Source organism: Cotesia glomerata, linkage group LG2 (assembly GCF_020080835.1).
Source record: "Cotesia glomerata isolate CgM1 linkage group LG2, MPM_Cglom_v2.3, whole genome shotgun sequence".
Lineage (NCBI taxonomy): Eukaryota > Metazoa > Arthropoda > Insecta > Hymenoptera > Braconidae > Cotesia > Cotesia glomerata.
The window spans coordinates 22,748,609-22,766,402 of record NC_058159.1 but is presented as its reverse complement, the minus strand read 5'-3'; the positions used below and the strand labels follow the sequence as shown (position 1 = coordinate 22,766,402).

The 17,794-nt window shown below is 30.5% G+C and overlaps 1 protein-coding gene and 1 non-coding gene across 5 annotated transcripts in view; one reads left to right on the top strand and one right to left on the bottom strand.

The window, feature by feature from the left end:
• Positions 1-17,794, bottom strand: part of LOC123258819 — a 46,769-nt gene that overhangs the window by 4,585 nt on the left and 24,390 nt on the right. For all 4 annotated transcript variants that reach the window (XM_044719050.1, XM_044719053.1, XM_044719054.1 and 1 more), the window contains 4 exons: positions 15,270-15,361; positions 14,079-14,181; positions 13,661-13,792; positions 2,457-3,122 (listed from right to left, as the gene is read on the bottom strand). In XM_044719050.1, coding sequence (XP_044574985.1) covers positions 2,457-3,122; positions 13,661-13,792; positions 14,079-14,181; positions 15,270-15,344 — 976 coding nt within the window. In that variant the 5' untranslated portion in view covers positions 15,345-15,361. The remainder of the gene's footprint in view (positions 1-2,456; positions 3,123-13,660; positions 13,793-14,078; positions 14,182-15,269; positions 15,362-17,794) is intronic.
• Positions 5,620-5,692, top strand: Trnat-ugu. Its single transcript has one exon. It is a non-coding gene; the product is annotated as a tRNA-Thr (tRNA).

Sequence of the window (17,794 nt, the reverse complement as noted above, 5' to 3'; positions counted from 1 at the left end):
AAAAGCACTCTTTGTTGTTTTTCCTTTATAAATTGTTCATGTATGCAAGAATTTATTAATTTCAGTTCTTGTAAGGAAAAAAAAAATTTATTCCATTTATTTTCTCAACCGATTTTATCAAAACATGTTTTGTTTGTAAGATATTTATAAAGTAAAATTCTCCTATCTTACATATAATAGAAATATTTTTTATCTAAATTAATTATTTGTTATCTTTCGAATTATTAACATTTTTTCAGTAACTTAATCATCGGTGACTCAAAATTATATTAAACTTGACCGTACACTAAAAAAGAAACTAATTCACTTCAGAAAAATATTCTTGATCGAAAAAAATTACTTTGAAAAAAACTTTACTTGATTCGAAAATTTTTGAAACCAATTTGAGACTTATTTTTAAATGTATAGAAAATCAAAGAAATTGGAGCATTTCTGGTATTCTTGAAACAAGTCAGTAATATCGTGAAACTATGGTACCATTATTTTAATTCAAGAAAAAAAAATTTTTAAGTGAAGTATAAGTTATCTTTTTGAGAATTTGCGTTTTTTTTTACAGTAGACACATTGGAAATGGCTGAAAGTCATAATGCCATAAATACGTATAACCACCTGGTTAATGCATTGACTGACTGGAATCTTTACGAAAAAGTTATTGCTGTTGTACACGATAATGCTCCGTACATTGTAGCTGCTATACGAGACAAATGGGAAGTTGATGAGGATATTGCGATGAGTGTCCGCTGTTTTTGCCATTCTTTACAATGTGTTGTGGAAAGAGCCTTGAAAGAACGTAATTTAAAAGATTGTCTGCAGAAAGTATCAGCCATCGTTGGTCACTTCAAACACTCCAATAAAGCCAGCACAGCATTAGAAAATGCTTGAAATAGTATCTCATCTGCCGACTCACCGATTGATAAGCCATTGCGCTACTCGGTAGAACTCGACTTATGATATGATTGAACGAGTTATTGAACAACGTGAGGCCATTAATTCTGTATTGTTAGATGGGAAGATGACAAGCACAGAAATGATGAAAAAATTACTTTTAAGCAACTCCGATTGGACCTATTTGGAAGGAGTCATCAAAATTTTAAAGCCATTCGAAGTTGCTACTAGATTAATGTCTAGTGAGAGCCAGTCTAGTCTGTCAATGGTGCGACCAATTGTCTACTCATTAATTAAAAAATTTTTACTGCGAAACGATGATGATGACGAAAATATCTTATTACTTATAGAGACATTCTTGAGGAAGAATTGAGAACTCGATTTTTGAGTAATACAGATGTTACTTCTTGTAAATTGGCATCGTATTTAGATCCTCGGTAATTATTTTTTGAAGTTTTAGGCATGACTTGCGAATTGAACCGTTTTACAGATTCTTTTATTGATTTTTATTAATGTTGTAGATACAAAAATTTGCTAGATGAAGATGAAACGTATCGAGATAAAATTAAAGAAAAATTGATAGAAATGACAGAGTAAGTTCCACCAGTAAATGAACCTGATTCTAGTAAGAATCAGAGAGAAAAGGACTTAGAATACCTTTTTGATCCTGTACTCGGGTTGTCTGGAAATTTACAGAGAATGTTAAGTCTCGAAGGCTAAACTGCTATTGAGAAAGAGATAGAAAAATTTGATCGAGAGCCTACCATTCCGAAGGCAGACAATCCTCTACTTTGGTGGAATTCAAAGAGGCACAAATTTCCTATTTTAGACAGTTTCGCGAGAAGATTTTTGGGTATTCCTTCTTCTAGCACACCTTCAGAGCGGGTCTTTTCAACTGCAGGCAACGTAATTTCTGCGAAAAGAAGCTGTTTGTCGCCAGAAAATGCGAATTTACTGATTTTTCTCTATCAAAACAGAGATATTATTTAAATAATTGATTAAAAAAATGTTATATCTAGATTATGTGGTTAATTAAATTGTTCATTTTTGTTGCTAATATTAAATAATATATGATAAACTAATTTCTTATCAAATTTTACCATTACAATATTCAAATTTAGATATTATATATAGATAATTGAATATGTAAAAAATTTGTAAGAGACGAAAGTCGTACAAATAAAACTATTTATTATTATTTTATTTATATAGATAATTGATAAAATATTCAATTAGCCATTTAGCCGGTTTGACTGGCTAAATTGTACAGCCCTAATACATATTAATATGTTGATATTGTGCACTGCTAAAATAATTTCCTGACGGTTTACGTCAGGATGATTCTCTAAAGATTCATGCAAGAGAGATATTCAAGATTGTTTTATGAAAACATCAATATGCAGGGCTTTACAGATGAGATGAAGATTTTTCACTAAATTTATTACGGTGCTAATAAATTCAATCGATGTAACACAAAAAAATTCCTATCTCGGGAAGAATCAATGTTGAATAAAATTAGATTTTTACAAGAGTGAGTAGACTAGAGTAGGATAAGAGAAAAAGAGAATTACCAGAATGTTGTTTTCTTCTGGCGAGGATTCGTCTAGCTTCTTCCTCATCAAGGTCCTCAATTTTAGTCTGTCGTAACAGCTGATGTCGTCTCGCGGTATCCGATCTGTCTTTAACTTTAAGCGTAACAGGTCCTTTGTTAGGAATATAAAGATCCATAGCCATTGAAACTTGACTGCCATTCATTTTATTGTGCTCAAGGCTTTCTCGACTGACTCGTGGAGGACTGTAGTGTGGATTGTCGACTGACAAAGCGTGTCTTTGAAGTAATTCTGGATTTAAAAGCGCACAACCAGAAAACTTAGAGGCTTTCCTTTTAGAAGGGGACTTCTTCATCACCAAAGACGGCGCACTTGGGCTTTTTTTCAGCGGATGACTCGGCTTGTCCTTGTCATGGAGATTTTTCGAGAATCGAAGAAACTCCGCCGTCAATTGTTTCCGTGCTATATCGTGAACACTTGGACTTGGGCTACGCTTTTCCCGAAATAGACCCATGTGATGGTCCCACCGCGTCGTTTGGCATGATGTTGACCGACGGGGCCGCTGGTTCCGTGAATATTTTATTGATGATGATGAATTTTGATTGAAACGGTAACGCGCTGGTACGACTTTTGCTGCGCTATCACGAGCCTCGAATGTCATTACACAGGCTGCCACTACTATGAAACCTAATCGATTGAAAATTTTTAATTAATATCGGATTATAATGGAAAAAATTTTTTTTCAATCAAAAAACACAATATACATATTTAGAAATTTATTAAATACAACTGAATGTCAAAAAAAAAAAAAAATTAGGAACACAGTTGACCCTAAAGGCCATCCCTACAACTTCCCGCTAATTTCATACTTAAGCGCTCAAAATTTCACTTATGACGTTTTTGAGCTCAAAATTACAATTTATGTAATTTGAGCCCCCCATGTAGGAACTGTCAGAGTTGAATGACGGGGCCTTGCCTGGCCCAGTACTGGGCAACCAAGCTTGGCGCACTGATATTGGCCAAAATCGGTTTATTCGTTCGAGAGATATCGTGAACGAAAGAAAACCGAAAAAAGTGTTTTTTCGAAATTACTTCGAAATTCCTAGTTCGATCGATCTAAAACATTTTTTTGAGACTTAAAACTGCGTTGAATGCCGCCAACTGCGTGAAAATCGGTTCATTCATTCAAAAGTTATTATGGTTTGAAAATTTAAAAAATAGTGTTCTATCAAACTTCTATTAGACTCTTGAGCTCGAAAAGCTCAAAAGCATAGAAAAGCTATTTTTTGAGCTCGGAGAGCTCAAAAACGTCATGAGTGCAATTTTATGCGCCTACACGGAAAAAAAAATTTCGTTCTGGTAACGTAACTGTAGAGTTACCACAACTATACACAGTTTACTGTTCGTTGTAGAGTTACAGTAACAAAATGTTATTTAGTTCTGATAACTCAATGTTGTTGAGCTCTCAGAGCTCTACGGGATTGTTCTCAGAGCCAAACGGTATAGTTGGGAGCGCTCTACGTTACGCAGTAGTGGAGTGCGCTGACATATTTCATAACTTTCTAAAATGATAAACAGAATTATTTTGTTACTAATCCATATTATTAAAAATATATGAGGACAATTAAGTTCCCAATTTATTTATTTAAGGAAATAGGTCTTTTTTTTTTGTCAAATTGAATTTCGTTAGAACAGTTTTGTATTTATGGTTTTTCAAGGTTCATTTGCAGTGACTGTTAATTTAATTTATTAGTTGAATATATTGTGATAAGTGATAAGTTATCGGAATACATTAAAAAGACCTCATTTAACACAAAATAAAATTTGTTTTCGTTTATTTATCTTTTCTTGTGCATAGACGGTAGTGATTTTATGTCCAATATTTATTGATATAAGGTAAAAGCCCCAATAGATGCTCATGTACCAGTATATGATCACTCCATGTATTTGTATACCTATATTTGTGAATATAGATATACAAATACATGGAGTGATCATATACTGGTACGTGATCATCTATTGGGGCTTTTACCTTAATTAAGAAAATAAGATAATTTTGTGACGTTAATACTATTCTTATTTGTCATATACAATTATTGTTGGCAATATAAATTCATTCTGCCGCATGTATTTATTAAATTATCAATGCTAAATTGTAAAAAAAAATTACTAAGCAGACTTCCAAAAATTTGTTATAGTCTCAGAACGATCCTGTAGAGTTATGAGAGGTAAATAACGTTTAGCTCTCAGAGCTCAACGATGTAGAGTTGCAGGAGCCAAACGGTATTGTTACTATAAGAATACGTTAACCTACTGGAACTTTTTACAACTAACTAACTACTATAGAGTTCCTATAGCAAAATTTTTTTCTCCGTGTGGGTATAGAACTAGCGGGAAGTTGCAGAGATGGCCTTCAGGGTCAACCGTTTTCCTAATTTTTTAAAATGTTTCGTGAATAATATCTCTCGAATGAATGAATCGATTTTTTTGTAAATTTTGAATCTAGTTTTTCTTCGTAAATTTAACATTGATAAAAAATGTAATTTTAACAGATAATTATTTTCCATATAGTCGATGCACAGTTTTTAGACTTGTTCTTTTTAAGTTATTGTTACATTTTTTTTTACTTTGGATAAACAATCTGATATTTTTTTGTTAATGTATATTCTACGTGTATAAATCGAATTTTCTAGCAAAATGCTTAATGACATGTCAATGACCTAATTTTAAAATGTGGTAGCACACAGGAATAATATAAATAGAAGACGTGAAAATTGAGGAATAATATCGTATAAATCATTTTAAAGTGGATTAAATATAAATTGGAGTAAATGACGATGATTTAGAAGTGTTAGAATAAATCTATTGTAGTAAAAAAAGGGCAATTTTCCCAATTTTTTAAGTAACAAAATACGAAAATTAAGCCATCTATATCGTATATTGATACATTTTAATAAACTAATGAAAGCAATTTGCTTATAAAACGCAAAAAATAATTTTTATTTGTCAATTTGTCGATTTTATAAAAAAAAATTTACTGTGTGATGTATTTGAGCTACAATATTTTAATAATTCTTCATTTTGAAATCAAATCAATAAAAATAAAAGATTAAAAATATTTCGTGAAAGTTCATAAGAGTAATACAAGCTTATAAAACATTTTTTTCCACGCTTATTCGTGCCGGCCTCCATAGCTCAGGGGTGAGAGCACTGGTCTTGTAAACCAGGGGTCGAGAGTTCAAATCTCTCTGGGGGCAACTTTTTTTTTTTTTTTTTTTTTTTTTTCAACTTGTATAAATTTTATGGTCTGAAAAATTTGAACTCGTAATTAATTCAGTGATTAACTCAAGCTTGTCCTTGTAAACGGAGAAAAAATAGTACAAGAGTAATGAATATTGAGTGCACGTTATGTCGCGTATCTGTTGAATTCCGACGGAGGTGATATGGTGTAGAGGGGAATCGATTTTTCACCGCGTCCCAGTTGTACTAGAATCGCCGTTTTCATATTTAATGTTTTCGTAGATGTCTGTCTGGTTGTCTGTAGATTTACTCTATTGATTTTATCGACAAAAGACGCGTACATAATACTCTATTATAACTTATACATACATTCACATACTCATCATGTCGTACTACCGATCAGCAGACAATCCGTTTTATATCATTCTATACTGCTCAGATAATAGTTCATTTAGAATGATAATAATAAATTCAATGGATGATTACTACAATATTGATGATAATAATAATACTGTTATTATTAAATAAATTTTTTTTTTTTTTTATCTCAGGAATGTGGACAAGATAGGATCATAATAACAAATTACATTATTATTTCTGCGACGTTTCGGTCATTTATTTGACCTTCCTCAGGCATCTGAAAATTTCACATGTTAATAACCAACAACATAACATAACAATTGTTACAAATACAATATTTACCATAATACGAATTCTAACAATCATTATCTTACATTGCACAGTTGCCTTAGTCATACACAGTAAAAAAATTTTCGTAAAATTTAACATAAAATTTTGTGTAGATGATTTTTTTACACAAAATTTATGTTAATTCTACACATACTGTTTGTATTGATGAAATCAACATAATTCTGTGTTAAAAGTAACACAAAAATATGTTAAAACTTTCATTGGCTGATTCTCGGATTTCTACACACTTAAATGTTATCCATAACACAAATAAAGTGTTGATTGTAACTTTTTCTTTGTGTTACTCAGATCAGCTGTCAAATATGTGAGTTTTACTAATAATTTAAATATATATATATTATGTGATTAAAAAAAATACATGAGCAATTGAAAATAATAAATTGAAGGAAAAATGCACATGTAGAAAATTAAAAAAACTGTAAGTTTATTTTCTAATAATTTATTAATTTCAATTATTTATTTTTGTCTAATTCAAAAAAAATAAATGAAAATTAAGTTAGCCGACATCTGAAAATTTTTACAATTTTTAATGAAAAATTATTACAAAAATTAAAAAAAAATTTCACTTGTAGAAAATTTGAAGAATTACTCGTGTAATTTTTTTTAAGTATTTTTTAACTTGTAAATAATTTGTCAAAAAAAATCAACATGTCTGCTAGATTCATAATCATAAAATTTATAATTTTTCTTATTTTATTTATTTCCTCATAATTTAAAATCTATTCTGTCTTCTAGATTCGCACTAGAAAGGACATTAACCTTGTAATGAATTTTAAGGTTACAATTCTGTTATCGGATGTTTTAATATAAATTACCCTTTATTTACTTAGTTTTTAATTGCTATACACTACAATTGTATATTTATTAGCTGCATTTAAGTATTTTACGTAATGACACAAATCAAAATCCACCAAATTAAAATGACGTTGAGGCTATCACATTTACATGTCTATCTTGTGTGGCATACGTGACTATATATGAAAAATTCTTTAACATAAATTTTGTGTTGGTTGGCCACTAACATTAAAAAAGTGTAGTTTTACTTTGAATTAACACTTGAGTGTGTTAAAAAATGGATGGATTGATCAATACAAACCGTTTGTGTAGAATTAACATAAATTTTATGTAAAAAAAACATCTACACAAAATTTTATGTTAAATTTTACGAAAATTTTTTTACTGTGTATAAATCTTTACAGAATTAATAAAACTGGTAAATTTATTAATTAATTACAAACTCCAGAAATAAAGTCAACACGACACTTATAAAAACTGTTATTATTTTTTAAAATAAAATATTATTCCAGTCAAGTTTATTGACATTTCCAATTTGATTTTAAATTAAAATTTTAAAATCTAGAGAAATCATTTATTTCAATTTATTAATTAATAATATATTAAATTTCCAATTCCGCTTTGTTCCAAAGCCTTTGTTAACAATTGATGAAATATTCAGAATGTTAAGTGCCGCATAACGATGTGTGCTTGATTGCTTTCTACAAATATTTTTGTTTACAAATTTGATGTTCACCAATATTTATAATCAGAATCACTAACTTTATGAGTATTCTATATAATATTTACATTAAAAATTTGTACTAACGTGATTTGCATGTTTTTAATTAACAATCGAGTTTAATAGACATGTAGTCTTATTTTAAGTAGCAAGAGCTATTTAAATAAATTGATTGATTTCCCCTGAGATAGGATATTAAGATGATAGAATTTCCAATATGCATCATAGAACCAAATTATAAGCGATTTAGATGCTCTATTTACTCTCGTCTATATACCGTGCATCTTAGATGTAATGAAGAGCTTTATAAAAATTTCACATATATGCCGCGGAAAGGAAATGATGGAAATGGTTCTTTACAAGAAGTTGCTGAGAAAAAATCACCTACAGTTGCTAGGGATTGTTCGGAAGAAGTTTCCATTGTGTGGAAAACAGCTTCTGTCACATATTGTTATCTCTAAGTACGTAAACGCTTCTTACTTTCTAGAGGAATAATTTCTCTACACAACCGGAAATAGATACTTCAACCCCATAACGGGTTGCCAAAATGTTTTAAATAGAGAAGTTCCTAATTTGAGGCAGATTAAAACTTTTAATTGACGGTTTTAGTAACTTTCAAAAGTTACCAACTCAAAACACTGAAGTACTCTTGAGCTTTTTCAAGTATCTAATATAAATAAATTATTTCAACATATTGAATTCTCTATACGATGTCAAACTCGACATGTATGTTTAAAATTTTTTCTTTTTATGCAAGTCATATTTGCGATATTGGAATCAATAAGATATCACGTAATCAACACGAATCAATAAGACATCACGTAATCAATAAGAATCAATAAGACATCACGTAATTTATGACACTCGGATTTTATATAAGATTAAGTGACCCTTCATTTGACAAAATTTAATGAGTAGCTTAGGAACTAGACGGTAATAGATAAATGTGTTAACATATACGCATACAAGAATAAATTGCTAAAATCATAAATTTTTTATTTTACTTTGCCTTAGTCAAGGAAAAATTTGAAATATTACAATTTAACAGTGCTTTCAAATCGAATACACACTACTAAAGAGAGATAGAGATTATTTTTGATAGTTTGTTTATTACTTAGTACTACTGTTTTGTTGAAACCTCGTCAAAGCGCCGAGATTTCTTGCTTCAGTTTTTCAAATTTTGATTTTAATTATTAGTGTAGATGGATAGGAATTTTAAATAAATTACACTCGATGTTTGGGACAACAGGAAGAAATTTATTGTCTCAGAGGAAGAAAAATCTGATGAAGCCAGATAAAAAACCTCCTCGATGATAATAACAAGAGAAATTTGTGTATGAATGTGTAATTGTTATTTAGTCAGGGTAGGACTGTAGCTATTGTTATTTAGTCAGGGCTGGACCGTAACTATTGTTGTTTAGTCAAGGCAGGACCTTAACTATTGTTGTTTAGTCAGCGCAGGACCGTAACTATAAGAATAATAAACTATCCTTAACGAGAATAGTTTAATGGGTATCGCTAATTGTAGGCGAATACTAATGACTCTTGTCGAGAGTCCTGTTAATTCGTATGTGTGTGAGAGAGAAACGATCAAAGCCAAGATGGCACGATTAATCACGAGCCATCCGTTCCCAAAAGAGTGAGAGAGAGCTCGGATGTATGGGATCGGTCCGAATTGCCGTGCAAATATGATTCGAATGATAATTAAAATGATATCAAACGAAATGATTTGTGAGAAAGTCTCAATTGTACTGTATGATGCGTGATATGCAAGAGCGATTGCGTGAAAATTACTACTGATACAAGGGCCTCAGCTGGTGGTGCTGGCTATGGAGACTATACACATAGTGTATATAGTCTCCATAGTGTCTCCATAGTTGTCCTCGGCGTGTGTAGTCTCCATAGTGCTAGCCATCACACGAGCAAATTCGGTTTTTCCTATACGGCCCCGATTTGCGCATACGCCGCAACTTGACGATTACGATGTCTCCCGAATTTAAACGAATTCCGGTACCAAAATTGTTCGAGAAAATTCTAGTCGGAGTTAGAGCTAATATATAGATATAGTCATCTGATTTCTTACGCCCACGCTCTCTCTCAACTATGGAGGGTAGAGCTATTTTGTGGACACTTTTAGTCAAAAGACCATATGAGTGTGTGCTCACACACACACACACACACACACACACACACACACACACACACACACACGCGCGCGCGCGCGTATATGCTCCATCTAAATCTGAATCTAAACTTTCAATTATGCCAAATATTTAATATGTTGTTTTCTTTGATTACCTAAATTTTCATTGAAATCTGAACAGTGCTTTTTGTAAAATAAAATAAAAATTGTGATTTCTTATAAGATTCAATGTTAAACACGAACGTTTTAAAAGTTCAATATTTTTTACTGGTTCTTTGTAACTCTTTGGAAATTTAGTGAGATCATTATCTTACGTTCATTATTGATATACTAATAAACCAAATTTTGATAAATTCCGAATAGTAATTCTATGACCGACAGTACTACTGTACATTTCAAGAAAAAAACCGAATATCCAATCCTTACACTATAATATCTACATTAGTAAATAAAAGAGTAATATACGCCATTGAATTTTCGTTACAGTTAGTGAGTACTCAACCATTCGTAATATAATAAAGATATTTTCCACTGATGCACTAAAGAAAACGACCCAGTTATTGACAGTGTACTGATTATTGGAGCACTATTATGTTTCATTATATATTTAAACATTTTCAACATCCTAGGTGGTTATAAATATTACCATCTCGTCTTAGCCTCTTGAAAAATGAGAAAGTATTTCCGTCAATATTGATACTAAATTTATATATTATGGATTATATAAAATATGGCACAATTTGATTGATTATTATTCCTCAACGATAATAAGGTTAAATATATATATATATATATATATATATATATATATATATATATGCTATATATATATATATATATATATATATATGTATATATACACATATATATATACATACATATATATATATATATATATGCTATATATATATATATATATATATATATATATATATATATATATATATATATATGGGGAATAGCTTTCTTATAAATAAGTATCACACCTTTTAGAATTTTAATGTTGCCAATATTGTATAGAATTGAAAAAGAAATAAAAAATATAATAGATATTAGCTTCCGCGTCGTTGACGATAACAAATAAAAGAGTAAATCAAATAATTTTCATCATTTGGAAGTGTTATGAAACTTTAATAGTAGCTGTCAATAACAACAGATTAACGTTTATTGTGCGATATGCATTCCATAGAGATAAAAATAGATTTACCATCGACATCGCGGTTGTGCCAATTCTTGGTATTCGGGGATTCTATCAGCCGGAACAAATAACACGCTATATCGTTGGTATTTTCCAAAGCTCTTGAGCTAGTTGAACGAGAGTGCAGAAATTGAATGCTCAATTTGATAGCTTCAGTGTTATAGACCGCTTTTTATATAGTTAAAAATGAATCTGGATTCTTTCTTAATTACACATTGATAAAGGATTAAGCATCATTTGTGTTATAAAATTTTTTATCAAAGTTTGTGATTTTTTAATTAGAAGTTAAAAATAGAAATTGTTCCCTTAAGAGTTATGCAATTTTATTGATAAATAGTATTGATTCTGATAAATGGTTATCGAGTATGAATAAATTGTTTGCATAGTATAACGTGGAGTATGCAAATAATTATGCAGTGTAGCAACTTTTTAAAAGTTTTATAATAATACTAGCTGTTGTATCTCGAGTTGCTCGGATTAAATTAATTTTTTCATTAAAAACAATTTAATACAGAGCATTATCTCTCTAATGCATGACTGTGTGAAATTCTTCGTATGTATGATCGAATTTTTCATAAAATTGTCCTTGTGATTTCACACACATTGTTAATTTCACTTTTTCGGGTCCAACAAAAAATATAAATATATAGTCACACACTAATAATTCACTGATTATATTTTATTAATGTTCAATATGCTGATTGACTATAACTCACAAATTGTAAACAACACTTCACGCGCAGGCGCTAGAAAAAAAAATTAGAAAAACGGTAGACCCTGAAGGCCATCCCTGCAACTTCCCGCTAATTTCATACCTAGGTGCTTAAAATTGGACTAATGATGTTTTTGAGCTCTTCGAGCTCAAAAATACAAATTGTGTGTTATTTTGAGCTCCCCAAGTTCAAAGAGATAGCTTTTCTATGCTTTTGAGCTCTTCGACCTCAAAAGTCTGATAGAAGTATCATAGAACAATATTTTTTAAATTTTCAAACCGCAATAACTTTTGAATGAATCAACCGATTTTCACGCGGTTGGCAGAATTCGACGCAGTTTTTTCAGCCTCATCAAGGATCTTCAAGTTTAAATTGATAAAACAAGGGAATTCGGAGTAATTCCGAAAAAACATTTTTTTCGGTTTTCTTTCGTTCACGATATCTCTCGAACGAATCAACCGATTTTGACCGGATTAGCGGCGATCGACGTGGTTTTTCAAGGTTAAGGGCGGATTAGTTTTTGGAGTTGATCGATGAAGCCGTTTAGAAGTTATTCCAAAAAAACCACTTTTAAAAAAAAATTTTTTCTTAGTTTTTTTGATATTTTTCAAAATTTCTCAAAATCTATCGGTCTGAATCGGTTCAAATTCACAGGAAATCCAAGCTTGAGGGAACTCTTTAGAATGCCGTTTGGTAGGTTCCGATCGGTTTAGTTGTTGAAAAGTTATAAGCGAGTCACATCACTTATAACACATACATTATCACACACACACACACACACACACACACACACACACACACACACACACACACACACACACACACACACACACACACACACACACACACACACACACGCACGCAGACATAGTGACACCCTCGCGGGGATAGTCAGGGAAGTTCCCTGTGACCTTCAAACGTCGAGATCTGATGAAAACTCGATTTTTGCAAAACGGGGTGAAAACAATAACTTCCCAATTTTTGAAACTCTTCGATTTTCTTAGCGGGAAGTTAAAAAATGGCGGAGTCATCGTGGGCATAATCCAAATTTCAACCGACTATGATTCATATTCACACGAGATAATTTTTCGGATTATATCCCGTGTAACTTGCGCGATATAACCAGAAAAATTAATCGATTAAATCGGAGATGGCACGGAGTATATTACAAAAATAATTTAGTATACTCTGAAGTGTATTGGCTATCTTCTGAAATTTTTTTTCATCACAGATATCACGGAGTATAATTTGGGAGGATATGCAGTGTCTTTTTGTTCTTTCCGTGTAGATTATATAATTATTTATTTTTTATCAGAGGGTTTTTCTCGAAATTTTAATTTGTTTAAGAAAAATTCATGAATTTGCAATAGTTTTGCTGTTGCGAGGGCGAAGAAGATAGTAAGATTTCTCTAGATGAGTGCAAGGAGAAAACGACGAGACCCGTTCTTAAATTGAAATAAAAGTATTTACAAAAAGTTTCATACCTGGATATAAATGAACTTGTACGAAACTCTAATGAAAAAAATTGAGTGAACACCCCAAAGAATTAACTAACAGAAGAAAATATGTATTCACATTAAATGATAAAATTGATATGAATAATTAAAGTTTCCAAGCTCATTTCCACCAGAGTTTAATTAAAGTTATAATGATATTAAAAGTTAACTGTGTATGAATAGAAAGAAAAATGTTTGAAAAAATTACCTCCAACTCCCATGACAATAGGTCCAGCGTAGCTGAGATTATTGAGATGAAACCCCCTCGATTCATTCTTCACTCTGATCGTCATGTTACCTCTAATCTCTTGCGCCACGGATAACTGATCTGCGTAGTAGCCTGGAATAAATGCGTCACGGATATATATCTATATAATATAATAGCGCATCAAAAGTCAATGGAGTGTATCCTGATTACTCTGACTGGAATTAATATTCTCTTTAAACGATTATATGTATATACATGAACGTACATGCACGCTGTAAACCATATGTGCCACACATACATACATACATACATACATACATACATACATACATGCATACATACATACATAAATATATACGTATATGGATATTCATGTGTATATCTACATATTAATCTTGGTAGTTACAGAAATACTTACCAATAGTTGCCATACAAGCTCCTAAAAGCATCAGCAGTAATCCAATTCCCAAAGCTCTACAAGCGTGCCAGAGACACCTTGTGGTCACTTTACCTCGTACGACCTAATTAATTTTAACTTCATTATATTACTTTTATCATTCTTTCATGAGTCATCACTAAATTTAATATAGGTTCTTTAGTTGATACGGATACCTCATCATTTTATCACTAAATTTGAATCAAATAGCTAAGTTTTAAAATTAAATACAGTTCTTGTAAAAAAAGTAAAAAAAAACTTTGAATTAAAAATGATGAATAGAATTAAAAAATTGTGATTTTTGATGAAGTTATATTTATAATGAATTTAAAGTAAATGGTGAAGTATGATGATCATTAAAAGAACTTTTTTTATTCAAATGCCATTTCCAATAGAAATCGTGAAAATGGTTTTGATATTTTCTATTTCAGATATTTTAAGACCGCAGATAATTTAGATAATTTTTAATAATTGATGAGTTTGTTTCAGCCTTTTGATGGTTGATTTAACGATAGGTTATTCGAATATTTGTTATATTAAAGCAAATAATAACTAAGTAAAAATATGAGGATCGGAACTAAGCCAGGGCTCGAACCTGGATCTTCACGATTACATGCCTGTTAAATAATCATAATTTTTAAATTTATTGACTGTTTTCACTCATTACATAATATCTTCAATTTTTGACAACTTCGCCTGATATGAAACCGATTGCATAACAACAGACTATAATAAAAATTGAGTTTTTAAATTCGTTCAAACAATTTAATAAAAATGATCGAGTAATTAAAAATTATCTAACTCTGGGCGCTGGTGGTGTGCAACATTTAACATTGAATCTTTGATATTATAACTTTCTTTTTTCCTTAAATAACTCATCAGTCACGTAGGGCGAAAATGAAGTAAGAAAATTAACGGAAGAGGATTAAAGGTATCATTAGCAAAAATCATAATTGAAGTATTTGAGGCACTAAGCGAAAAGTGCATTAAGAGCTTTGGCAGAGAGAATGTAGTGGCTAGATGGTATCAAATAAATTTAATTAATTACATGGTCGATGAAAGTATAGAGAGATGGAGGGATATATACTGAGTGGTAGATCATGTTGCTGGCTGTGGTAGAGATAGGAAAAGATGACAAGTTTTATAAGTACATAAAACTGAGAAATAATTTACCTGAACATTCCACTGTGCCCCAGGACCGCAGGGTCTCCTTTCAGTCCCTTGCCAATGAATGCTCCCCTGGGGCATCCTGCACGCTCCTAAAACTTTAATTGACAATATATACCTTCACTCGGAACAAGTTCAGTGATAAGTTTATGTTTTTATTTTTTTTTTATTTCATTAAACGTGTTTAGTTTGAGTCCTAGTGCAGTAAAACAGTAAGCTTTTAAGTTGCCTTTCTGTTTATTACTTTGTGTGTGATGTTTAATTAAATTAACAATCTAATTTTCATTTGTATACAATCTCAAAGTTCCTTTGACCAATTCATCCTTTTTGTTTACGAGTGATGGGGTATTAATTATAGACACAGAAGAATTCTCGGAATGTTTTACTCTGAAATGTATAACAAATTAATGAGTAATTAGCTTATGCTAAAAACTCATAAAAACTTTTATTACAGTTTGCTTTGTTAGAAAAAAAAAAAATTAATTTATTTATTTTTAAATTTTTAGTTTTTTGTTAAAATTTGTTATTAGTTTTTCGTATCATTTTTTTTTTTCAACAGAAATTTGCTTTAAAAATTAATAAACTGCTTTTTGTTTGAATAACAAACTCTAATTGAGATATTTTTTTACCACTGTAAACTTTTCACATATTTTTAAATCTGAAAGATATTTATCGCTTTTTTCGGGAATTCTGGTTTGGTGAATAGTCATTCTCCTTTATGCCAGGAGATTAACAGATTGTTCGATTTGAATAGTTGAAACAACCGGAAAGATTTATTGGGGTGGTTGTATTCAGATTCGGACATCCATTGCGTCAGCTGTCAAATTGAAAAAAAAAAAAATGGCTCTGCTAATATTTCAGGTTGTACTACGAAAATCGGTTTTGTTAAAATGAAAATAAAGTAAACTTTTAGTAGATTTCACACACTGATAAAAAAATTGACTTGACTCAAGAGCCAAACTCTTGAACCAAGAATTCCATTTTGAAGAAAAATGAAAGAAAGAATTTATTCTCTTGACTCAAGAATATCATTTTCTTCAAAATGGTATTCTTGGTTCAAGAGTTTGGTTCTTGAGTCAAGTCAATTTTTTTATCAGTGCAGAAATCTAACTATTGCATTTCTCCTCATGAAGGAACTGCCGAAAAATTTGGCTATTTCCTGACTCAGTTCGTCAAGCTGATTCAAAAAATATATATCGTAAACCAGGAATTTAATAATATTAAATATTTGTATTATATACATAAGTCGATATTTCAAACAGGTCTTATTAAAATCTTATTTGTATCTCTTTATATATTTTTTATTATTATTATGAATCTAATTCATTATAAGTCTCTAAGTGAGAAAATTAATTATGTAGAAATAATGAATATTTGTTGATTATTTTTTCTCTTCTTTTCATAATGCTTTATGTCTAATTATTATAAGTATTCTTTATTATAATGATTATGTATATCTACAGTATTTATTGTACACAAAATCTATCTGTACTTAATATATTGCCATTCGGCCTGTGCCTTGGCATTTAATATCAATAAATAAATATAATTCAAAAGTTTATATATATAGTTTCTACACTACTCACAAAAATTAAGGGAATAAAAAAAAATGCAAATTTTTTTAAAATTTTGGACGGACTGTATTTCAGCGGAAAATGATCGTATCGCAAAATTCGAAAATTAAGATAAAAAATTTTTTTTTGTCAAAAAAAAAAAAATTTTTTTTTTTTATTTTCGAATTTTTTTGTTTGTCTTTTTTTTATAATTCAAATTTACTGATGAGCCGAGGCAAATTGAGTGCAACACAAAAAAAAATCAATTCTTCATTTTTCTGAAGATTGCAGCACGATAATGGATAAAATATTATTCCTTTAATTTTTTCAAAATTTTTAATACTCGGGCCGGAAAAACTACTCAATGGATCGATTTGAAAATTTTCAGGGTTTTTAGGGATACATTGAGGTGTAAAAATTTCTGCAATGTCTAGCTTCCCCATCAATATTTGTTAAGATACAGTTGATTAACCAAAATAAGGGAAAAAGTCACTTTTTTCAACTTTCTTTAAAGCGGTATCGTACATCGATAAGATTTTTTTTCTGGAATTTTTTCATATGATTTCATTAGGAATTTCTTCCAGTTTCCAAAACTGTCCTTTTTTTTCTGTGCGATTGTTGGTTGCAGAGATATTGATGGTTAAAGACATAAACGTCCTTTTTCGTCTAATCTCGGATATCTCCGCAAAAATGGTCGTATCAAGCTAAATAAAAAATGCAATTAAAGCTGAATAATCAGGCTATCTGTTACATAAGGTCGCTTTGTCTGAAAAAATTTTTCCGAGCCCGTAGAGCAAAAAAAAAAATTAAAAATTTGGAAAATTTTTTTTTCGCTCTATTTCTTCGAATCATGTTGAAAGCGTAATTCCTAAAAAATTTTGACTCCAAGATCTAAAAACTAGAGTCTTTGAGCTTTAAAATGCATTTTTTATTTTTGCGATACGATCATTTTCCGCTGAAATACAGCCCGTCAAAAAT